Raw genomic sequence first — 22019 nt, 5'->3', positions numbered from 1 at the left:
AAAGCCCCCTCCCCTTGTTCCGCCGCCCTTGATAAACTTACGTAGACGTTCTCTGTAAGAATTGCTCTCTACACAAAACTGCTCGAGACGCTTTTTCAAATTTGTTTTTTAGATAGAGGTAACTTCAGTTACTGTGGATGAAACGTTTGGCCGTAGGGCTAATCAACGATTTTCCACAACACAAAAAGATAATAAAACTAATTACAATAATATATACAACAAAACTTTCATATTATTCATTGACCTATAATCATTAACCTATAACTTAGGATCTTTACTGCTTAACAAATACCCATCTACCTGGAAGGTAAAATCTAGACGGAACTTTTTTTGTCTTGAAATATTTCAAAGGCGAAGTTCAAACGGTCTATTTGTTTATGACATTTTGCGAACGTTTGGGCAAACCAACATATTGATGATCACTTAAACCTTCAAGCCTCATAACCGTAAATGAATAGTAACCTTAGTCTTATTTCTAAGTACAATATCGAAACACTATGATATGTGCGTTTCGACGAAATACCCACAACTAACATTGAATAATCGTCTCAAAACCATAGAGACTCGTTTTAATTTTAGTTCGTAGTCAAAAGCATTTGATGAGACAGCGGTACAAAAGTCCAGGGATGATGAGTAGAATCAACTAAAACATTAAAAATGACAGTTTTATGTCTTTGCGTTCACCTTTGGGCCAATGCGAAAGAAGACGAAAAATGCGCATGCACTGCTCGAAAGAACACAACCTGTTTCCATGCATAGGCTTCACTTCTAACAAAATTTTATGTCGATTGGGGAAAAAGGCGGCGGCAGAAATGTTAAGATACTCAGTCCAAAACAGAAAGTAAAAAGAATAATCCTCGCAAGTGAGTTGCAATTATGCAATTGCAGAAAAGAAGCCTCAAAAAAATTGGGCCTCGACGAGATTCGAACACGTGCTTCTCAATTTACGACGCAAATTTGAGTAGGTCTTTCGTTTCTGAACAGGAATGTGATCACTGCGGATGATAAAAAAAATACTTTGTATTTCATTTCATCGTGATCATCACATTCTTTCTGTGGGAACGCAGAGCCTACTATATTTGCCTCACTACCAAATTGTGGCTTCCTTGCTCAGTCAGTGATAGCGCCCAACATATATCTATGAGGCACGGTTTCGAGCAGCGTCAAGGCCTGAAATTTTTGGGGCTCCTTTACAGTGATTTCTTTAATTGCAGCCACCTTACGCGTATCTTCTCATTATTTCTATAACATGCACAAGCCAAAATACTCTATGTTTCATTAATTAGTGATCGCAGAAAGTAAAGTGTTCACTGTGTCTTTTTTGGGACAAATAAATTGTTCTGAAAATATTTTTTTCCTCTGTTTGTCATACTCTATGTCTTAATCGTTTTCCTTTTTTCTGTTTGTGTTTGTTTGTCTCGTACATGGGATCTGATGTCTAACAGTCTTGACCCTGTTCATAAAAGGAATTAAAAGGATCTTGCCCTTATATGGGACTGTGAAAGCTGTTATACTTGAAATAGAAGAATCGAATAAACAGATCTTGTACAAACTCAGTTATGCTAACTCGATCAACCAAGCATTTCCATGTCATCACAATCATCACTGCTTTCACTGTTACCTTCACTGTCGCACATTAAGTTCATTTCTTCTAGAAATTCAACAACATTCAGGTCGTCAGTGGCATGAGTTAGAACTTTTGGTCCATGCAGTTCCCTTTGTTGCCCACAACTTTCCTCTAACATCATTTCCTCGCTTTGCACTTTTAGCGTTGGCAATTTTAGCAATATCGAGTGCTCCAGTCCGCAAAGGGTTAATACACCGAATCGACCCGAAGAAGTCAAGAAGAAGAATTTGTCTCCCTCACAAGATCCACACAGCCTTTTGATACTTTCCCTTCCTAGACACAATTTCGCAAATGCAATAGCTTCACACCTGTTCAAGTCCCACAGGAACACGTTGCCATCAACACCATAAGAAATCAGGTAACGACCTCCTTTCACAAACTGACATAATTCGATTTTCCCTAAGTGGGCAGGAGGTAGTAACAGAACAGACTGATCTGTAGGTGTATTCATCGGGCAAAGGGCAATTCTGTCTGTAATGCAACAGGCTAACAAATTAGTTTCTGACGAAACTGTACAGTAGGTGAACTCGCTATAGTTTGAGATAAACACGTGGTGTTCTATCCCAGCTATTAGGCGACAAGCTGATGCACCATATTCCCAGATTTCAATAATGAATCCCCCACATACGATTAATTTCGTGTTGTCTGATGACAGACAACAGCAATCTAAAGGTGAAATCAGTGATTCGACAGCTGGCAAGTCGAATGTCACAATAAGAGCCCTGCTATGAACATTCCACACCTGGAAGCGTAGAATATCATTGCTGTTCTGGATATAATGAAGAAGTAAAGTGCTGTCAGGTGAAAATGTTAAATGACAACTATCGCATTCACACTGGTCTTCACACAATAAATGAGAGAACGCATCATCAAAAATATTACAGATGTAAAGTTTAGGTCCCAGATGACAGGCAATTAGACCGCCACTTTGAGAAAATACAACACTCTTTACAGGGACAAAAGGAACAACGTCCTCTTTACCAACTGTTTCACAAAACTTAGGTGAGAGGGAAAAAACAGTGGCAGCTGAAATGAATGTACCATTAAAAACTCCCTCGGTAGTTAGAAGCAAAAGGAACTGTATCAGATCCTTTGGAGCATCTCTCAGGAAATTGATTGTTTCACCATGTTGCTCAACAAACCAATATACAATTTGTTTTGTGGATGGGTGGAAGAATGGGCTGTGCCCGGTGACGCTCGTCAGCACAATGTCACTTTCAAGATACTTGATCTGTAGCGATTGTGCACGGGTGTAATAGAGAAGAGCGTTACTGTCTTCCAAAAAGACGCAGTGTTCGACGTTTTTAGAAGCAAACTTTTTGATAAATTTCTTGTCTTCCTCCTTGAAGATATCAAACTCTCCAAATATAGAGCGAGAAATAAACCACTTCCGATCTAACGAAGACGATCTCCATTCCTCGACGATATGATTCCCGAGCTCCACTGCTCCGTTGTCTAGGAGATGGTGGTCTAATAAAAAATATCTGTTAAGTACTTCAAGTTTCCTTTTCGAATATAAGCTAAACGGAGTTTCTTTATCAACCTCATCAGCAAACCACTTTCGGTCAGCAGCGGGAACTTGCGACCCCACTAATATGGCTTGAGCAATGGAATGACAAGACAATTTCTTGTTTTCTTGGTATAAAAATCTGCTTTCGCACTCTACGGCAGCGCTCAAGTGGTACAAGAAGAACATTGGGGTCAGCTGTACCCCATTCTCGAGAAACGCTTTCTCCAGAAAAGATATTCCTCTTGTTACATCCCAAACCTGAACCTCGAACATCTCCTGGTAAAGGTCGAGGACACGCTGACGAACAATGTTAAGGTTTTCTTCCTCATTCTGTTCCTCGAATTTAAGGCAGTTTTGGCAGAGGCGAGATTTATGACATTCTTTAGATTTCATGACTGTTTCAATTACGACTTCTATCAAATTGTGCAATTTGGGTTCCAAAAACTGAAGAAAATTATGTAAAAGTTCAAACCTATATAAAAATTGGAAATTGCATGTCTCACGCCAGCCAGAAAAAAGAACTGAACCTTTACGTAAGCAATACTTACGTTCGAGCTCATAGATGGCCCACAAACAAAATATGTTTATCAGGCAGGTTCTAGAATGAGCTCCGGTTGGAGGGTGACCTGCTTGCACAGCAATATACCTGGAACCGTTAAGGAAATAACTCCATTTATAGCAAATTTGCTTTTGAGCATTAAACTGGGAAAACTCCTTAACACAACCTTCCTCCAAGGAGAACCATTTGTCAAGCCTTCCAAAAAATATAAACTTACCGTCCGGCGAAAACTTTAAATGATGAATATCATCTACTATTCCTGTTAGAGTAGTAGGGCCTTGAACTTCCTCGAACGTAGACGTATCAAATAAGGAAAGGAAACCCTTTCTTGCTCTAGCCATCAACTTCTTATTAGGTGACAAAGAAAAGCAGTCAAATTCTGACAGGATTTCAAGTCCACAAAAAGAAAGCAAACGGTGATCTACCTTAGTAGCCCCTCTACTGTCTGGAAAAACAAGGTTTTCTTTGACAGTTTTAGAAGATTCTTGTAAGCAGCAATGTAGAAGTTGCGGACTTCGTAGGAGAACGTCTACGTTATTTTCAAGGAATATGCATATCTCTCGAAGAATTTCCTTCTCTCTGTCACTAATTTCGTCACAACAAATTGCAAGCTTCACATCGCCAATGATAGAATATATCTCGATGCCCTTCGTTTTTAATCTCCTCGCAATAACTTGGTAATTTGTCAAGTACCTGAAAACGACCTTCAGAGAATCACTGTCGCCATAATCACACAAAAGACGGACGCCGATTTGATCACAGTACTCAAGTACATCTCTTTCCATGGAAGAAGGACATTCCCCCTGTTGATTCGCAATAGCGTCTGAGAGAACTTCAGAGATGATATCCCTGAAGTACCTACCTCCCTTATTCCTATCAACAGATAGCCTCGCTAAGGCTTTCTTCTTGTCAGTCAACCACGAAGGGATCAAACTGTGTAAAAAGGCGAAAGTCTGATCGGAAGTCCTTACAACCAAAAATGTCGAAAAGGCATCAATTACTTCTTGCTCATCGAGATCAGAATTTTCTTTTTGTAAAATGTACGAGATAAACGAGACAGGAAGGGGCGAGGGAGCGGCTATAGCACAACCAAACAACTTCTTGTACAAATCTGCGCCTACTTTGCGAAAAATTCTCGTGAAATTATGCCGAAAAAACTCCCCAATATCTCCCGGGAAAAGATCAGTGAGCTGACTTATCTTACCTGAATAGAGTTGATCCTTGAGAACTCTCTCAAGGTAGTAAGCGAACAAAAATAATCCGTTGCACTTCGTCGCTACGTCTTCCGCCGAAAAGGGTAGACAAGAGAAGTCGACGCTTTTCTCTAAGTATAGTCTAATGTCCAGTTCGTGCTGTTGATAAAACTCAAGGTTTTCGCTGTTCCCCGCACAGATTTTAATGCAGGGATTGTACTCCTTTAATCTTACTTGCACAGTGTCCTCAGGACGACTGGTAATAAAGAAAACAAGCCATTGTGGAAGCAAGGGAAAACGGTGCATTATGAGATCGAGAAAATCATCCCTGGACTCATATTTCGTCTCATCAAGAGCGTCAATAACGATCAACATTCTCTTGCAAGAGTCACTGCATTTGTCTAATGGCTCTTGTAACAATTTTGTAAACAATTCCTGAATACCCATTTCAGAATTGCCCAAACAACTTCTAATGCCACCCTCCCCTCCCACAAAGTTACTGTACTGAGCATTACATTTGCAAAGTTGACAGGCAATGGTCCCTAGAAGATACCTGGGATTGTTTCTTGTGCCATCATTATGGCGGCAGAAATAGGCAGACGCTAAGTTTCCAGTCGTTCTTGATTTCTGTGCCAGAACACCGGCCATCACACTCTTGCCGACTCCCGCATCGCCAAGAAGTACATACGCTCTGGACCCTCCACGATTCTCAAACCATCTGTGAAAATCGTTCAAAAACCATTTTCTAGTATCTGGATGATGACGCTCAGCAAAAAATTTAATGTCTGCTTCACAACTGGCAATCTCTGAAACATCAAAACGGAAGACATGTTCAGGCTTAAGTTCACCCAAATTACATTGAACGACTGTCTATGTACATATTGTTAATTTTGACAATCTTTTCCACATCGAGATGCTTTTAAGTTGCAAAGTTCCATAATGGAATCTTTGGAAGAGTCTTAAGCATAGAAAACGTAACTCATTAGCACACCTTGTGGTTCTCATGCGAAGCAGAAAAAGTATGAATGCACTTAAGGAGATCTCAACTTAAAGATCAGTTACGAAGGTAAATTTGCTCTAGTTATGAATTTTGAAACATTTAGCGAGTGGGTGTTCTCAGATAAACTAAGATAAAATGAAAAGCTCGCATTACCATTGCTAATTTGGGTTTTTCTTGAGTTCTGATCTCCCAAATAAGTGATGTGTCGTTCCATGTCTTCTTGATCTGACTGCAGTTTACTTATCTGGTCTTGTGTGGTGTCAAATCTTTCACAAAGTATATTCTGGTTCTCTTTGATGATTACTTGTTCTTGCTCCACCAACGAAAGTCTTGTGTCCAGAGTTTCTCCAAGCTGAAAGACTTGCGCAGTCAGGGAGCGTTGATCGTCCTCCATGAGTTGTTGATCTTCCTCTATTTTGGAAACTCTTCTGTCCAGTTTCTCTACAGCTGTAATAATACACAGAAGTGCAGTCTGCAATTGCTGTCTTTCTTCCTCTTTTTCAAATGCAAGTTTATCAACATCGTTCTTGAGAGCAACGAAATCTTGTTGAACAGCCTTTACCAGATCAGGGTCGACAGTAGCGTTCATGCACAGTATGGCACCTGTGTGAAAAGAATCATACGGAAATGAGATAGGTCACAGCTGATGCTTCTCGTGAGATACAAATTAAGCTTTGCAAGCAAGTTACTTGCAATCCATGTAAATCACCACATCGTTAACTCTTAGTGTTTGAGTTTCTGTAAGATTTTTTTTCCGACCCAAGAAACCAATTACCTTTAAATTTTCCTTCGAATTGGCGACAATTTTTGGCGACCTGACCAAAAAAGTAGCTCAAAATATCACAACATAACTACTTTAACCCGTAGTATGCCTTCTCAAAGAGCTCTCTGAATGTGTCTGCATTGCTTCTCGAGGGAGTCGGGAAGCAATCAGCAGTAAACATTTCCACCTAGTCAATCGTAAGGCAATGTGTTAAATCAAAGGATACTTTTAAAGGTACAGTACCGCTCACGTATACGTTAACCGAAAAACGCGAATTAAACGCGCCAAAACTCGCATGCAATTGCGAATAAAAAAATCGTGCGCGTCAAAAAGTCGTGCGCGCACGACTTTGAGACATCAACCTCATTAGTATGTATGAGGTAGTCCTTCTGTTTTACTATTGTTGGCGGTTTATTGTTTAAAGAATAGGCTACAATTCAAGAGCACTAAAATACTACACGGCTACCAACGACAAGCAAACTTGTTCGTTGCAGTCGCCGTTCGAACCGACCTTCCCAAAGTTCTATTACCAATGCGACTTCGTAATCGGAATATATAAATGATTTATCATTTTCCAACGGAATTCTTTTATCAAAGTAGCTATTTCTCCCTTCGTTTGTAGAAACATCCGTCGCTTGGGAATTTGTTCAAAATAAATCTATTCTCAGTGTACTGTAAATCTGTAGAATCAGCTAAGGCGTCGTTTGCAACAAGTTGTCGCGTTCTGAATGCAAACCCACGCACGAATGCTTATTTCATAGCTTTCGTCATCGGTGAACATGCTGTTCTCAAAAACTAGTTTATTCATCACGCCATTTATACAAAAACTAGTAAGTGCTACTCGCTTATTTTGATGGTGAGTTACAGTATGATTACCTAGCTGTCACGAGGTGATTATAGCAGAGGCACTAAAATTCAAAATAGCTGCCTTCTGTTTTGTCAATGTTATGCAGGAAGTGATAAGAGCGATTAAAGAAAATACACTGCGAAGATTCTCGCTGATTAAATTAAATAAACCTATGAAATTCCTACAATCCGTGTAAATTCTTCTTTATTCTTGTTTGGTATTCTCTCCTGTTAGATTGCAATCAGCAGTAAGGCAATGTCTTAAATCAAAGGATACTTTAAAGAGTAATACAAGTTACCTTTGTGTTGCCACTCATTCAGCTCTCTTAAGATTGTAGTCTCATGGGCACTTGGCAGGCCCAGAGATTTCACCAGCTGATTCACGTCAGCAAAGCTTTGCTGAAAACCTACTAGGTCCCACTCACTAAACACACAGTGCGCCCAGGCATTTCTGGCCTTTCTTACATCACCAGCTGTAGTCTGGACAACAGCAGGAAACACGGGAACTTTACCAAGTAGCGTGAGCACGGCTGATGCATCACAGTGCTCGTTGAACGCGTTGAACTTGGCCATGTAATTCTCCACATACAGCTTGGCAAGGTCAATATGTGACGTCACCTGGAAGTCAAACCTGGGATAGTCATACTTTCCATCAGGTTTCCTGGGTAATGTGTCGTTTCCATTAATGTTCTCATACTTTAAAGCAACTGTGTGCCTTTGGAGTCGCCCTCTATAGCTCTGAGTATGGATATTATGGCTGGTTTGAAGATTTCCATACTCCTTCCGAATCTCTTGTTCAACAAACGCTCGTATTTTTGCGACCAGAACCTTGTTTAGAGCAATCCCGAAGACTATCCATCTTTTCTGGTTGTCAGAAACGTTCATGATAGAATTCCAAAGATGAGGCTGTCAACAGCTTAAGGCAAATAAACCGAGCTCTGAAAGGAAAAAAGAAAATCCTTGGCTTAATGATTGATTCACTTTAATGATTAAATGATCGACCGAATCGTTTAGTAGTCAAAAGATGGATTAATTTATCAATTTATTATTTATAAGTAATTATTTATTAATTAATTTTACGTTGTGCTTCCAGGCACCAACCCATAAGATTCTGAAGGGGTTTATGGTCCATTGTCCACTTTACTTATACTCAAATTCCCTGTCCTAATTAGCTTTAATACATGAAGTTTCATAAATATTAGGTTTGATCATAAAATAAATTACCTTACAGGCATGATTCACTTTTAAAGAAAAGATTTTGAACTTCCCTAGCTTGGCTCATGACTCAAGCTCGCATTATGGTGATGAATTGAACTTCTTCACTTCTGAATGTATTGCAGACCCTGTGTCACTAAATAAAAGCCCCTACTTAAAAAAAAACAAAATTAGGAGCTGCACAAATTCACATAGTGGTCCTTCACTCTGAACATTCTCGGTTGAATTGAAATATTTGATGCAATGCTGGAGAGAAATGATTGATTACAGGGAGAAAAACCTTTGAGAAAGGACAAAAAGCAACCACTGCAGACTCAATGTACATGTGACAAAGGGATTGGTAATCAAACCCAAGCCACAGCAAAGGAAGGCAAGTTCCCTACAGTATCATCCTAGGTCAGAGTTGTACTGTGCATAGGATCCTTCTAGGTCCTCCAGCAAAGATAAGAAAGAAAAAGCACACACACCAAAGCGAGTCCATCTATACTGGAGCTGAAAAAACTCATGCAGAATGAGCACTTTTCGTGGGTCAAATTGATAGGAACCATTCATGTATGTGTTATGCAGTATGAACAAAAATAAACCAGGCCATCATTTTCTCAGAAAAGTTACATCTCAATCTGATCAAATATAATAAATCTTGGTACAAGGAATCCAAATTAAGCCAAAAAACACATAAAATTAAAAAAAAAACTTATATAATAAGGTATAATGAATAGAAGACACCTAATATAAAGTTGAACCTCTAATATCCAGCCTTGTGAGAACTGGGATAAATAGCCTGGAAAATTCATGTCTGGATAAATGAAAATATTACTTTAAATGAGCTATTAAAAAAACTGAATACATATTGTTTAGTCAACATTAAACAAGAATCAAAGTACATTCTCATATCATTTTGCATCATTGCCAAAATTTGCCTAAGTATATACAAAAATGTTCTACAATGACAATGTTTCATGGGCTAAAATGCTGATGTAAATCAGTTTGTTTCATGCCACAACTGACAAGGTAAGCATGTTGTAAATTATATCATACTTTGAAGCTGCATTTATGGAATGGCATCAACACTGATTGAGTACATCTTCTTTGTCTGCTGGGAAAAATTTGTTATAAATCTATAATGCAACTAAGTGATATTCATGAAAAAATGGCACCAGAGAAGGGAGTCCCCACAATCAAAAAATCCAGATGATCGAGGTCCAAATTATCAAGGTCCAGATTATCGAGGTTCAAATTTGAAAACAACAGGCACTTACAGTTGGAGTGATATGTTAAATGTGTGTTATTAACAGCTGTGATATGTAGCACATTTAGAGAAAATTGAAGCTCTGATTGCATCTCCATGGGTCACCTTCATAAGCTTAACAATCAATTTGAAACTATTGTTATAATACCTGGCAACCTACATCATTCCACCGATTACCTATACAGGTAAACCTGGCCATCAGTCATTTTTTAACACATGCCCAGTAAATTAGGAGATTGTTGTAAATGCTTAGCAAGTGTCATAAAGACCAATGTGTAACCTCAAAAGGTTACCTAAGTGGCTGAGCAGACAATTTGAATGCACACAATGTCAAGTGATCTTTATTGCTAAGATGTAATTTTGCTTGATGAGAGTAGCAGTTAAGGTTGTGTATGTGTGGTTCAAATTAAAAGAAAATACAAAAACTAAACTAAGAAAAATGCGTCACCAAATGTAACATTAACCTAACTAAAAATGAATGGCTCGTAAAACCAAATATGAGAAGTACACAAATAATACATACAAAAGGTAAACAATGTAAATGTTAAAGAAATAGAGACTAACACTTTGGTCTAGCTCCTTATGGAAGCAAATAGCGTGTAGTGATCATCTAGGAGCAATTTAGCAGCGATGATTTTGTAGCAATGATTGAGAGAGAATCTTTACTTAAATGGAAATTGATCAGAGATAACAAACTTATTGCATAATAATCATTAACTGGCAAAAGACTTATTAATAGAAATGAAGAACAAAAACAATAATAAAGTGTGTATTAACTAAGTATTTTGAAACTAACACAATGATCATAGTTAATCTAGTGGAGAAGCCTAGAGCTGGCATGAATTTCTTGAAAATTTACTGGTCTGGCAAATGGGTATGCCCTGAAATGCCCCTGCCTAATGATAAGTTGAACACCAAACATTTCCTAGCATAAGAAAAACCAAGACATAGTTAAGTGCTGTTACATTGTTACATCGGTCTTTCAAGAAGAAAAATCAAAGCAGATACTCTGGTTGATCCCTAGGGATGCATAATGTTCGTTCCCAAAATTTGCAGTTGTATGTTTGAGAAAAATGTATTACTGGGTACATACTACACTATTACTCAGCCCGCAGGCTTGTAGTCAGCAACACAGCTTTATTTACCCCTTACCAAGCAATAACAACAACAGCTTGATACAAGCTTCACTTAATATATAGACATATTTATGAATTAGCATGCTTGGACTATCCACACTACTCACTCAGTAAGCACAAAAATTAACTTGATAAATGACAGAACATTCTGGAATGTACGAGAAAATTCCTCTTCAAGGCTTGCATATGGTTATGACTTAACCCTTAAACTGCCATATGAGTAACCAACTGAAGACAGAATTTCTCCTTACAATATCAATACAATATAAATTAGACAAGAGATGAGAATAAAGAAACATTGATTAATAAGGGGATTATCACTTGATCCAATAATAAATTTTCCAAATTAACATCATAAAAATCATATGGCAGACAGTGATGAGAATTGCTAAAAAGATCTTGGGAGTCAAAGGGTTAAAAGCCTACAAACAACTGATTGCAGCAAAGACTATATACTGAATGACCCCCAAATATCTAAGATTTCAATTTTTATTTGAAAATGACCTTACTTCTTACTGATTTAGGAATTTCAATCAGGAATTTAAAAAGATTTGCTCCTCCACAGCCCCACACCAATTATTTTAAAAGATGCTTCAGATACAGTAGTGCTCGGGTGTGGAACAGCCAATCTCATGATCTGTGTTCTGCAGTTTCCTTAGGGCCTTGGTGCACTGCTCAAATTTTGGTGTATTTTGCAAAAATATCTGTCATCAATTCTGTGACAGGTGTGCTGAGTGAATTTTTCCTACCATATTTTAGTGCCATCATTCCACCTTGGATGTGACAAATTTGTGTCATGTGTAAAATCTGACAGATTTTTTAAATTATGATTTAAAGGAAAATATTAATCAAGAAAATTTGATCTCCCTTCTTAAATTTGATTCGTTCAAGAGGAAGGCCGCCAAAACTGAAATTCCCTTTTTACGCAGTAATCAAATGGTGATGACAGAAGATTTGTACCACTGGATGCTGCATGAATGATGATCAGTACTCAGGACGCTAAGAATATAACAATCATGGTTCCCAATTTTGCGTTCAAGCAGAATCTCCATGTCCAAGTAGACCTCAGGTACAATTTGTGCATTCATGTAATTGATACTTTGTGGTTAACAAATATTTTTCTGTTTTTCAGTACGCCCAGGACTGACAAATGTCGAGACTTTTGGTGGAGGCAAACAAATTCTTTCAGCCCAATGCGCTACGTACGTCATTACAACTTCGAATAAGACACGGCATCCTCGGAAAATAACTTTGGGACATGACAGGTTTTATCTTCATAATATATTAGTTAGTTTAGCAAAGTAGAATTAAATGTTTCTTCTTGCAATTAATGCAGACGAAATTTTTAACGTACATAGATATCCATAAATAAAGTAATCCATCAAATGCTGTAGCACCTCCGCCAACGAAAGAAATAAGCACATGTTCAGCTGCCTCTAACTGAGCACAAAAAGCCGCGATCCACAGTTCAATAAGGCAACTTTGTTATCATATTTACATCGTATATTTTTAGCAGAAGGTACAGCTTCAAAAAAATTGATGTAAAGATGAAGAACTTCTACACAAAAGACTTGGGAAAGATTTATCCTTACGTTTAAGAAAGACTTCATGATTGTTTCACACCATCCCATACCGAGAATGCCACCTAAGGCAGATGGGTAGAAGCGAAATAGTTTACATTTGATCCTTGAACTGGTGTGAATTTAGTTGAATATTGAAAAATTTACAAGAGTTGTGCGGCAGAGAACATCAAAAACAGCCTCTCGTCAGTCTTCATTCGGAAGACGGGAAGTGTACCCAGCACACACGCGCTATTGACTACTCGGTTCAAGTTCCTTTATCAAAAACATCGTTTCGTTCCCTTACCTTCAAAGCTGCATTATATCTGAAGCTAATCTTCAATCATTATCTTTTAAAGAGGATCTAATACCCAAGAACACACCAAGTGCGAGAAAGGGAAAGTGATTCGTGTTTTCCCTACTTCCTGGTTATCTCGTCCCAGGCCTGTAAGGCCTAACCGACCGTGAGAAGCCGTCATGAAAACGCCTGCAGGAATCCATGCCTTATTTAGTAAGAGGCAGAACAAAAGAATTTGGATAAGATTTTTCATGGATAGAATGCGCGGGGTATCAGGGGTAAATTTAGCATACAAAGTAATTTTCTGCTACAGACCTTTACCTCATCCCCACTATGTTTTGAGCCCTTTCGATTTTTTTAAATTAATTTTCTATCGCTTGTTGTTCTTCAAAAGTTTCCCTACGGTTAGTGACAATGCAGTGGCGTGACCATAGTCATGTGATCATCGATGATATGGGCTACTTCCGATTTCGTTTATCAGGAGGACAAAGATCCAATGTGAGCCTCTTCAAAGTTTTAATCATTGGCCCGCAGGGGTGAATATTGAGCCTCTTTGAATTTCTTTTATCGTTCGTGCAGGAGTGACATTTTCGTGCGTCGTGACACCATGTCGACTTTTCCAGTTCTTCAGGAAAGTGAAGGGGAGTGGACTTCAGATAAAACTGTTGAAATCTTGGGATTAAGAATTCCTGCATATTTCGTCCCGGATCCTCAGTTACTTCATGACTTTATTACTGGTTTTCAGACCAGACCGGACGATGTGTTCGTTGTAAGCTATCCCAAATCAGGTGAGTTGTGTCTACTGACAACGTTTGTTTGTGTCTTTCATAAGATAGATGACCCCTCGCGTAAAATGGCGGTCAGTCTGACTAAATGTTTGCTACACATGAGTAAATGAGAGACTTTATTGCGTTCGACAAAGGAGAACACATACTAATCGTGGCTCAACGCAGCAGCCAAGCCTACTGAATTTGTGCCCAAGCCTTTTCTTGCTTGCGTGATCTTTTTTGTTACACTGGAGAATACAAGGAACTTCGGCGTGTAGTAAACACAAGCTCAAATTTTTAAAGCAGCAAAGAGAAAAACGTTTTGAGACCGAAAGGTAAGTAAGTATTTTAGTGTTTTACAACCTACATTAATTGTTTTGCTTTGTAATTTTACAACGTACAATAAATTGTCAAATCAATAACTCGAAAAGCTTTCAGCTAAAATTTAACTCTTTATTAATAACCTTATACTTCCTTGATCTGATATCTCAATTAGCGATAACACCAGAAATCATTTGCTTTCGTGGCATATACTATATGTATACCTAACTTGTTGAAGTACGTTGTCATGAAATAATGCACTCTGAGCAACAATTAATCTGATTGCACAAAACTGAGCTAATGTTTAAATTTTTCCCTGGACTGCCTCAACATCTGAGACAACTTTGAACGGAGCGCAGCGAGATAAGGTAATACTATTTCCCGTGAAAACTACAAAAAAAATTGGATTAATAGATGACTTCCCGTTTGTTTTTCTTGTGCAAGTGACAAAAATGTTCCCTTCCTTGTCTGCCCCCCCCCCCCATTGCACTTCAACCAGTTGGGGGAGGTGAGTATAGAATTGTAAACAAACCATAAGAAGGCTTGGTTACCTAATTGAGCCTGGTATCTAAGCTTCAGAAAGTGAACCTGAAAAAAAATTTATGTGGGCGGACTGGCTGGCTGGCTATGTGGCACAGATAGCCTCAATCTCATGTACTAATGTTTTCTTGGCTGCCTTGAGCTGAAGACACCGACTTTTCTTCTGTGCCATAAGTACAATAAAAAAAAACTTTTACTAGAGATTGAATGCACCTTAGTAATCTTTGATTATTACTGGTAAGTGAGATTATTCGCAGTAAATAAGATTTGTCATAAATAAGATTTCATGAAGTTTTGGAACTGGAGGTAGTTAGAAGTTACATTGGTAACCAGTATCCCAATTCCCCTTCACCTGAAGGAACATTATGATAAATTATTATCCTATTTGTCATACCAAATAAAATATGAACAAATTAAGATAGACAGGTTCTATCATACCCATATCAGGGTGAAGAAGCCAGACATGATGGCTTGATGTCTAGTTGTCTGAATTCCAAGATCAATGGTCCATTTGAAAAACCTTGACCTGAGTTTCGTTGTGTAGTTTTCTTGGGCAAGTTACTGCACCTTTACATTTCCCTTCTCCATCTGGGTGTATAAATAAGTGTCATCTTCCCACCATGTTGACATTTGGATTCATAGATTGTCTAAATCTGTGCTTAGGTCATTCAAAATGATAAAGCCAAAATATGCCTGCCTTCGTTTTTATTCATTTTGTTATCATTTTTTTTCTTTCATTGACTTTAATACTGAATACTGGGAGGTTTCTATGGCCATGCTGTAAGAGGCAATGTGAGGTATTGAATTAGTTAAATTCTGTATTTGTCCAAGGGACTACCTGGGTTCAAGAAATTGTCTGGCAGATTTATCACAATGGAGAAATCAACAGTGGTAAAATTGAAGATCGTGTCCCATTTGTGGAAGAGGCAACCAACCCAAAGTCAACTCAGCCTGACATTAAAACTTTACCAAGCCCTCGTCTTCTAAAGACCCACCTCTCTTATGAAGCCATCCCTAAAGCTAAAAACAAGGACACAAGCTGTAAATATATTTACATTGCTCGTAATCCTAAAGATGCAGCAGTCTCAAGCTATAAATTTATGAAAAGCCTTGGATCCTCTACAGGATTGAATGCACCATGGGAATATTATGTGAAGCTGTTTATTGAGGGCAAAAGTAAGCACATCATATTTCAGAGTTTTGTTTGCACTGACTAAGTGATTACTGTTTAATACATCCTAATGTTTACAAAAATTATAGAATTCAAATTCAGGTAGCTGAAGGCCAGAGAGAAAAAGATATAAGACTGCTTGGCATCAGCAACATTGCAGAAACCAGTTCCTTCAATTTATTACTCGATACATTTTACCGAAGTATTTGTGCCACAGAAGAAGATGTATTTGCATGGATTTCCAACCTACCACCAGCTTTCCAGTAATGACAGTTGTCCCTTTATTGGTGCTTGGCTTTAGGAATTTGCCAATGTACTGCTCCATATGCAAACATAATGGCCCAGACCCTCTTTCTCCTTAATTGCAGATGTTTTTTCATACATTATCTAGCTTCTTGAAATAAAGACTTCAGAAGATTTCAAGCCAGAATAATGAAAAAATGATGCTATTTTTTGGGCTGGTTAAATGATTATTAGACAACCCCAGCCTAACTTTTATTCAGGAGACACATCTATTCAGAAGACACTTGCCTGGGTCCCAGAATGGAGGTTTTACTGCCTTAAATTTGGTTAGACTAGGGATAATTATCTGAGGAATTAACTTCAGTGTCATTTATCTCTTTTATATTTTAATTCATTACTTAGCCATGTGGAGCCAGTGGAGTAATCATGTTCTTGGATGGTGGGAGCACAAACATGATCCTAATGTTCTTTTCCTTAAATATGAAGACCTTCAAAAGGTATGTGCATTCAAATTATGTTTACCCTCAGTTTTGCAGTGGATGACTGGTTGTTTGTTGGAGCACTGTGAGTCCAGCTTTACATTGGATTTGGTAAGTGCAAAATATACAAGTAACAATAGTAACAGCAATGAAAATGACAACCAAAATTAGATTAATAGCTGTAAGAAAAACATTTTCAAAACTTAATGAATAAACAAAAGTGGACTTTTTATGAACATTTCAACTTTTTGAACATATTATTAAATGTATGAGAAGAGTTTGATAGATGCCCATAATTACTCATGGAAAGCAAAAATTGAAGTCAGATAATGCAATCAAGTAAATTAAAATGCCTTTAATGCAAAAGTTTAGCTTGCAGCATACAGTTAACTCTCTGTTTATGGAGAGACACCTGTAAAAGATGTTCCCCTATATTTTTTCATTCATTTTTTGTACCTTTTATTTTGTATTTTTTATATGGAAAATAACACTTTGAAATAGTTGACAGCTATCTAACATAAAGGGTCATCTATCTAAGGAATTCAAAGATACTTGTAAAAATGAGAATAAAGATGCTTAACAATACACCATTTGATTCAGAGAAGCAAAATTGTACACCACAGTGATAAGACTTAATATTAAATAAGATGTTTTTTTCTAACTGCTCATACTGTTCAATGAATTTTACTTTATATACCTAGGTTTAGCTTCATTTTCTCTTAACTACTAGTGTCGTGCCATTTTGAACCCTCTATTTTGGTCACCTCTTAAAGAGGAGTAATTTAGGGGTTTGTTGTGATGGTTATGTTACACTTTTAGTCAATTTTACTCTATTTCAATTCTATTGCACATTTGCATGGCATGCTAAGTTGTTATAAGTAATACATTTTATGTTCCTTATTCTAACCACACCTCAGCTAGCTGTTTCCCTGAACCTGAAAACAAGGATAAGTTGAACATTCCCATCTTCATTTACCCTCCTTTTTGCAGCTAGTTTGGCCAGCCTGATATGAGAAAAAGGGAGAGTCTGTGCTATAATTGTAGTTGATCATGAGATTCTAAGTATCTGTTCTAAAAGATGGATTGATAATGAAGGAGTGATTATATTTCCCAGGATCTCCTGTCCAATGTTCGTATAATTGCTGATTTCCTTAACAAGCCTCTGCCAGATGATCTCGCCAATCTCATTGCTGAGCAGTGCACTTTTAAAGGAATGATGAAGAATGTTCAAAGTTACTTGTTACGAGGCAAGGAAGATGGTCCAAAGCTTCTCCAGAAGGGTGTGGTTGGTAACTGGAAGGAACACTTCACCCCAGAGTTGAACGAGAGATTTGAGAAGGAAGTAATGGCAAAATTGAAAGGATCTGGACTTGAGTTGGACTTTGAACTGTGACACATCATAATTTTCTGCTGTGCATGGGCACTATGAACGTTATCATCTGTCTCAAACTGTCATAACTTATGTCATTCCAGTCTAGTGGTCAAAATGAAGAGTCTGCATTTGCAGAGTGACATATCTTTGAGGGAAAGATCTTTCAACTAACTAAAGTTAATTTTAAAGTTAATTTCAATTACACACCACAGATACTTAATCGGGCTGAACCCCTGATCTTGACGAATGCTCAGTGTATTTTCCCTAATGTGGATATTTTCGTTTAGGACTTCTTTTGTTGACTTTGCCATCAGAGTGTTTTTTAGGTGGAGGACAGAGAGAACCAGATAAAGACTCTTTTAATTATCTTCCAACAAGTTAATAATCAGCTTCATAATTAAGTTATGACTTGTGAGTACCTCTGAAGTTGTGGTAAAGACATCAAGTGTACATAAACTTATTGATAATAATTATTGAGGGAACTTTTTCAAACAAATAGGATTTTCATAGGATCTCAACTTTGGATCATAACCATTAGAGGACTGCAAATGTATTTCAGTACCAAAAAGCAATGCAAAGACGATGCTATTTTAGAGTTATTTTACTGCAGGGATCCAGGCTTTAGTACTATTTTTATCTCTTTTTGCACCAAATCTCCCACTAGCTTTCATGACCCTATTCCGGATGTCTTATAAACCCTTGGCTATTTATCGATTAACACGTGTGGAATTTAACTCCCGCTACAATACTGAGACAATGGCCACTGTGCAATTAGAGTGAAGGAGCCTCTAGTGAAAAATTTTAAAAGTAAGTCGCTGAAATAATTAACCGTAAATATTTTTGTTCTAACTTCAACGGGAAGAAATTAACCGTAAGCCGTAATTTGACCATCACCCAGCTGAGATCCTTTTTACAGATTTAACAATACGTACATGTATTTTACAACAACCAAAAGCGTGAACGAGTTGAAGCTCGAGGCCGAAGCAACACGCTATGTGTATATAATAGAGGTGGACAACTTAGGTAAGATACTGACGCTAAGTAGACAAATTAACACAGCCATTAGCTAGAGTAAATTGTTTTTTCACTCGTAGGGCTCGTCAGAATTACCAAACTGTGGAATGCGCTTCCCAAAGAGATAGTTGAAGAGCAGGTTTTCAGCATCAGGTTTTCGAACTAAATCAAGGACGTTTTGTAAATTAAGCTAGACATTCGCTAGTTCTTACAAATCTATTTTATTACAGCTTATTTTTATTTTATTTAGGTAGTGCCCTCGATAGGGATAACCTCCGTCGTTTTCATTCCTGTATTTTTGTACTTAATAAACATTGTGATTTTGTTTGTTTTGATAACACGATATTTCCATTCCCCGCTTAGACTTGAAGGCGAGGTTTGACTTTTAAGAGAAACAATTACCTATAACGGAAAAGCTCCGGTTGTATTAAGAACTTAACTGTCTAAAGAAGTGGAGTGCTTTCATCAGAAATCATTTGAAATAGGACTTCGTAGGGTTATCCATTTAGTAAATATCATGAGGTCCATTTGGGCAGTCCAAGGACAGGGGGTAGTGTTTCTTCCATCAACCTTCGTCACGAGCGTCCCTTCGCCCGCGAGTGTGGCGCCTTGGGCAACATGAGATGGCGAGAGGTCAGCAATGGGGTCTAGGACTGATAATAATGCCTGCGGGGTAAGGCGTGCCTTGTCGCGCTAATTAGAGCTGAGGGCATGCTCGCAGGCTACTGAAAATTGGACTCTAAAATTGTAGAAATCCTAGCCATGCAGCTTTCAGCAGAATGCTTTTTTACGGAGGGCAAAAGTAAGAGAATAAACTATTAATAATAATTTTGTTGCAAAAATGAAAACTTGATTACCGTACTGTAAAACCTAATGTTCAGTAAAAAAAAAAAAAAATTGGAACTTCTTCTGCCAGCTGTTACTACTGGCATGTTAGCTTAATATTTTAACTTCGATGTGGTTATTAATGAACAGAGTAAATGTACACTTATGCCCTATATTAGTTACCAATTTTCTATTAATAGGCTTTTAAAGAGAGCATCCTGGAATGTTTACAATTTATTTAAGATTAAGGCAGATATTTCGCTATTTTGACTAATTATAGAGGTCAGGGCTTAGAATGAAGAAGCCAGTAAAAACGCAGATCGGCAATGCTTTGGGAGAACAACGTTGTTCTTCAATTTTTGAAGAGAGGAAAGTGGGATGTTGTAGAGAAAAACCTCAGGAGCAGCGCCAAGAATTAACCAAGCCGTGACGTTGAGCTCAGGAATCAAACCAAACTGGTGAGAGGCAAGCACTTTCATTGTTTTGTCATCTCTGCTTCTGTGAGGGACAAGCTCTCGGAGCATTCCTTCTCCTTCCAGAATTTTGCAATTTACCCCTGCTTGTTTGACAGAACTCAGGTATACCCCTGGGTGGAAAGAGGTTCTTCAAGAGTGTCTCACCTAACGACAGGAAGCAATGACCAAGTCTGGTATTGAATGTTTCCTTCTCAATGCCGACTGAGTCCTAAGCACTAGTATCACTAATAAGGCCAGTACATCTGCCGAAAATATAAAATTTGGCTAAACAAGAGAGGGAACATGATTTTGTGAAATTTACCTTCAGTGTCAATTTACCTGTCATTTATTTTTAAATCATTACTTAGCGATGTGGAACCTCTGGAATGATCATTTTCTTGGATGGTGGGAGCACAGACATGATTCCGATGTTCTATATGAAGATCTTCAAAAGGTATGTGCGTTCAAATTATGTTTACCTCTCATACTTCCTGCTGATGACTCGTTTATTGGAGCACTGTAATGATAGTGGCTGTGGCAGTGAAAGAGACAGTGGCAATCAAATGGACTTTGATAATAACAACGACAACCACAATGACCAACGACAACGACAATGCAAATGGCAGTGGCAGCTGTGTATAACCCGCAGGTTATCTTGATAGCAGGGAAGGGGTGTTACTATAATTGCACAATGACCTTGAATTATTATTTTAGAGGGAATTTTAGAAATCCTAGTAGCTTCAATTTGCCTCCAAGCCCTCACCTGTGGGGAAAGGGATAACCACTAATAATTAAACCATGAGATACTATGAATCTGTGTTAATAGATAGGTTGATAATAAATGAGTGATTATCAAAGATCTTCTCTCTAACGTTCGAATAATTGCTGATTTCCTCAACAAGTCTTTGTCAGATGATGTTGCCAAGCTCATTGCAGAGCAGTGCACTTTCAAAGGAATGATAAAAAATGTTCAAAGCTACTTGTTAGGAGATAAGGAAGATGGTTCAAATCTTCTCCAAAAGGGTGTGGTTGGTAACTGGAAGGAATACTTCACCCCAGAGTTGAACTATACATTTGAGATAGATAAAACAAATAGATTCCAAGTTGCCGTGCGTCTGTTCAGCAATAGATCACAGATGACGTCAGAATGTGGTAAGAACAAAAAAGTGGCACACGAGACGCCGCCGAGTGTGTCGCTGATGTTCTTACCATATTTTGACGTCCTCTGTGATCTATTACTGAACAGACGCGCGGCAACTTGGAATCTATTTGTTTTAAATAATAAAGAATTAAAATATACGGAAAAAAAGTTTTAATGAGGGCATCATCTATACGTCTGTCCTCCAATAGTGAGAACCAATCCGAATGCGTGCACAACTGAGCTTATTATATAAAGATAGATAGATGGTTTATTTATCCACATAACGCCTAGGTACATTCAGCATACTCGTTTACAATGCACGTATGCTAAATGCCCCTAGGCGTTATGTGGATAAAAGAGAAGGACGTATTGGTAAAATTGAAAGGATCTGGATTAGAGTTTGACTTTGAATTGTAACACATCCTGATTTTCTGTAATGCAAAAGCACTATGAAAATTGCTGTTGGTCTCAAATTGTCATAAGTTGTGTCATTCCATCCTAGTGATCAAAATGAGGGTTTTGCATTTGCAGATTGACGAATCTTTCAGGGAAAGATCTTTCACTTAATTAAAATTTAATTTCAATTACAGTCTACAGAGAATAAAGGGTTGTTCTTTAAAAAATTGTTTTTTTTTTTACGTCCAGAAAACTGGCAATGACGTTCAAAAAAAGGTTTAATGGCTTGCTTTTTTTAGTTCGTCTAAGAGTCCATCGCCTGACAAAAGATTAAACATGA

General features: G+C 37.9%; 2 protein-coding genes across 4 annotated transcripts; one reads left to right on the top strand and one right to left on the bottom strand.

The window, feature by feature from the left end:
- Window positions 1-214: 214 nt before the first annotated feature.
- LOC136279317 (uncharacterized) lies at window positions 215-13607 on the bottom strand. 2 transcript variants are annotated; one of them, XM_066162939.1, is made up of 4 exons: window positions 12965-13607; window positions 7798-8436; window positions 6043-6492; window positions 215-5695 (listed from the first exon to the last, which is right to left on the bottom strand). In XM_066162939.1, exons 2-4 carry the CDS (start codon window positions 8381-8383, stop codon window positions 1572-1574), a joined length of 5160 nt encoding a protein of 1719 aa, XP_066019036.1. In that variant the 5' UTR covers window positions 8384-8436; window positions 12965-13607; the 3' UTR covers window positions 215-1571. The 2 variants fall into 2 exon arrangements, with proteins under 2 accessions (XP_066019036.1, XP_066019037.1); XM_066162940.1 differs by lacking the exon at window positions 12965-13607 and adding an exon at window positions 8723-9038.
- On the top strand, window positions 13424-19189 carry LOC131775461 (sulfotransferase 1C2). 2 transcript variants are annotated; one of them, XM_066162941.1, is made up of 4 exons: window positions 13424-13743; window positions 15415-15759; window positions 16400-16587; window positions 17591-19189. In XM_066162941.1, exons 1-4 carry the CDS (start codon window positions 13563-13565, stop codon window positions 17867-17869), a joined length of 993 nt encoding a protein of 330 aa, XP_066019038.1. In that variant the 5' UTR covers window positions 13424-13562; the 3' UTR covers window positions 17870-19189. The 2 variants fall into 2 exon arrangements, with proteins under 2 accessions (XP_066019038.1, XP_058947560.2); XM_059091577.2 differs by having other exon boundaries at window positions 16400-16494; window positions 17591-19185.
- The last annotated feature ends 2830 nt before the right edge of the window (window positions 19190-22019 follow it).

Source organism: Pocillopora verrucosa, chromosome 3, assembly GCF_036669915.1.
Source record: "Pocillopora verrucosa isolate sample1 chromosome 3, ASM3666991v2, whole genome shotgun sequence".
Taxonomy (NCBI): domain Eukaryota; kingdom Metazoa; phylum Cnidaria; class Anthozoa; order Scleractinia; family Pocilloporidae; genus Pocillopora; species Pocillopora verrucosa.
The sequence above is the reverse complement of the archived record's forward strand: the minus strand, read 5'-3'. Positions and strand labels throughout refer to the sequence as shown.

Coding starts and splice junctions, on each gene's coding strand:
- LOC136279317 (XM_066162939.1), bottom strand. CDS start 8,383: ATGAACGTTTCTGACAACCAGAAAAGATGGATAGTCTTCGGGATTGCT. Junction 6,493..7,797: donor GAATGAGTGGCAACACAAAG/GTAACTTGTATT, acceptor CTTTTCACACAG/GTGCCATACTGTGCATGAAC. Junction 5,696..6,042: donor AAAAACCCAAATTAGCAATG/GTAATGCGAGCT, acceptor TTGATGTTTCAG/AGATTGCCAGTTGTGAAGCA.
- LOC131775461 (XM_066162941.1), top strand. CDS start 13,563: ATGTCGACTTTTCCAGTTCTTCAGGAAAGTGAAGGGGAGTGGACTTCA. Junction 13,744..15,414: donor TGTAAGCTATCCCAAATCAG/GTGAGTTGTGTC, acceptor TATTTGTCCAAG/GGACTACCTGGGTTCAAGAA. Junction 16,588..17,590: donor CCAGCTTTACATTGGATTTG/GTAAGTGCAAAA, acceptor TATATTTCCCAG/GATCTCCTGTCCAATGTTCG.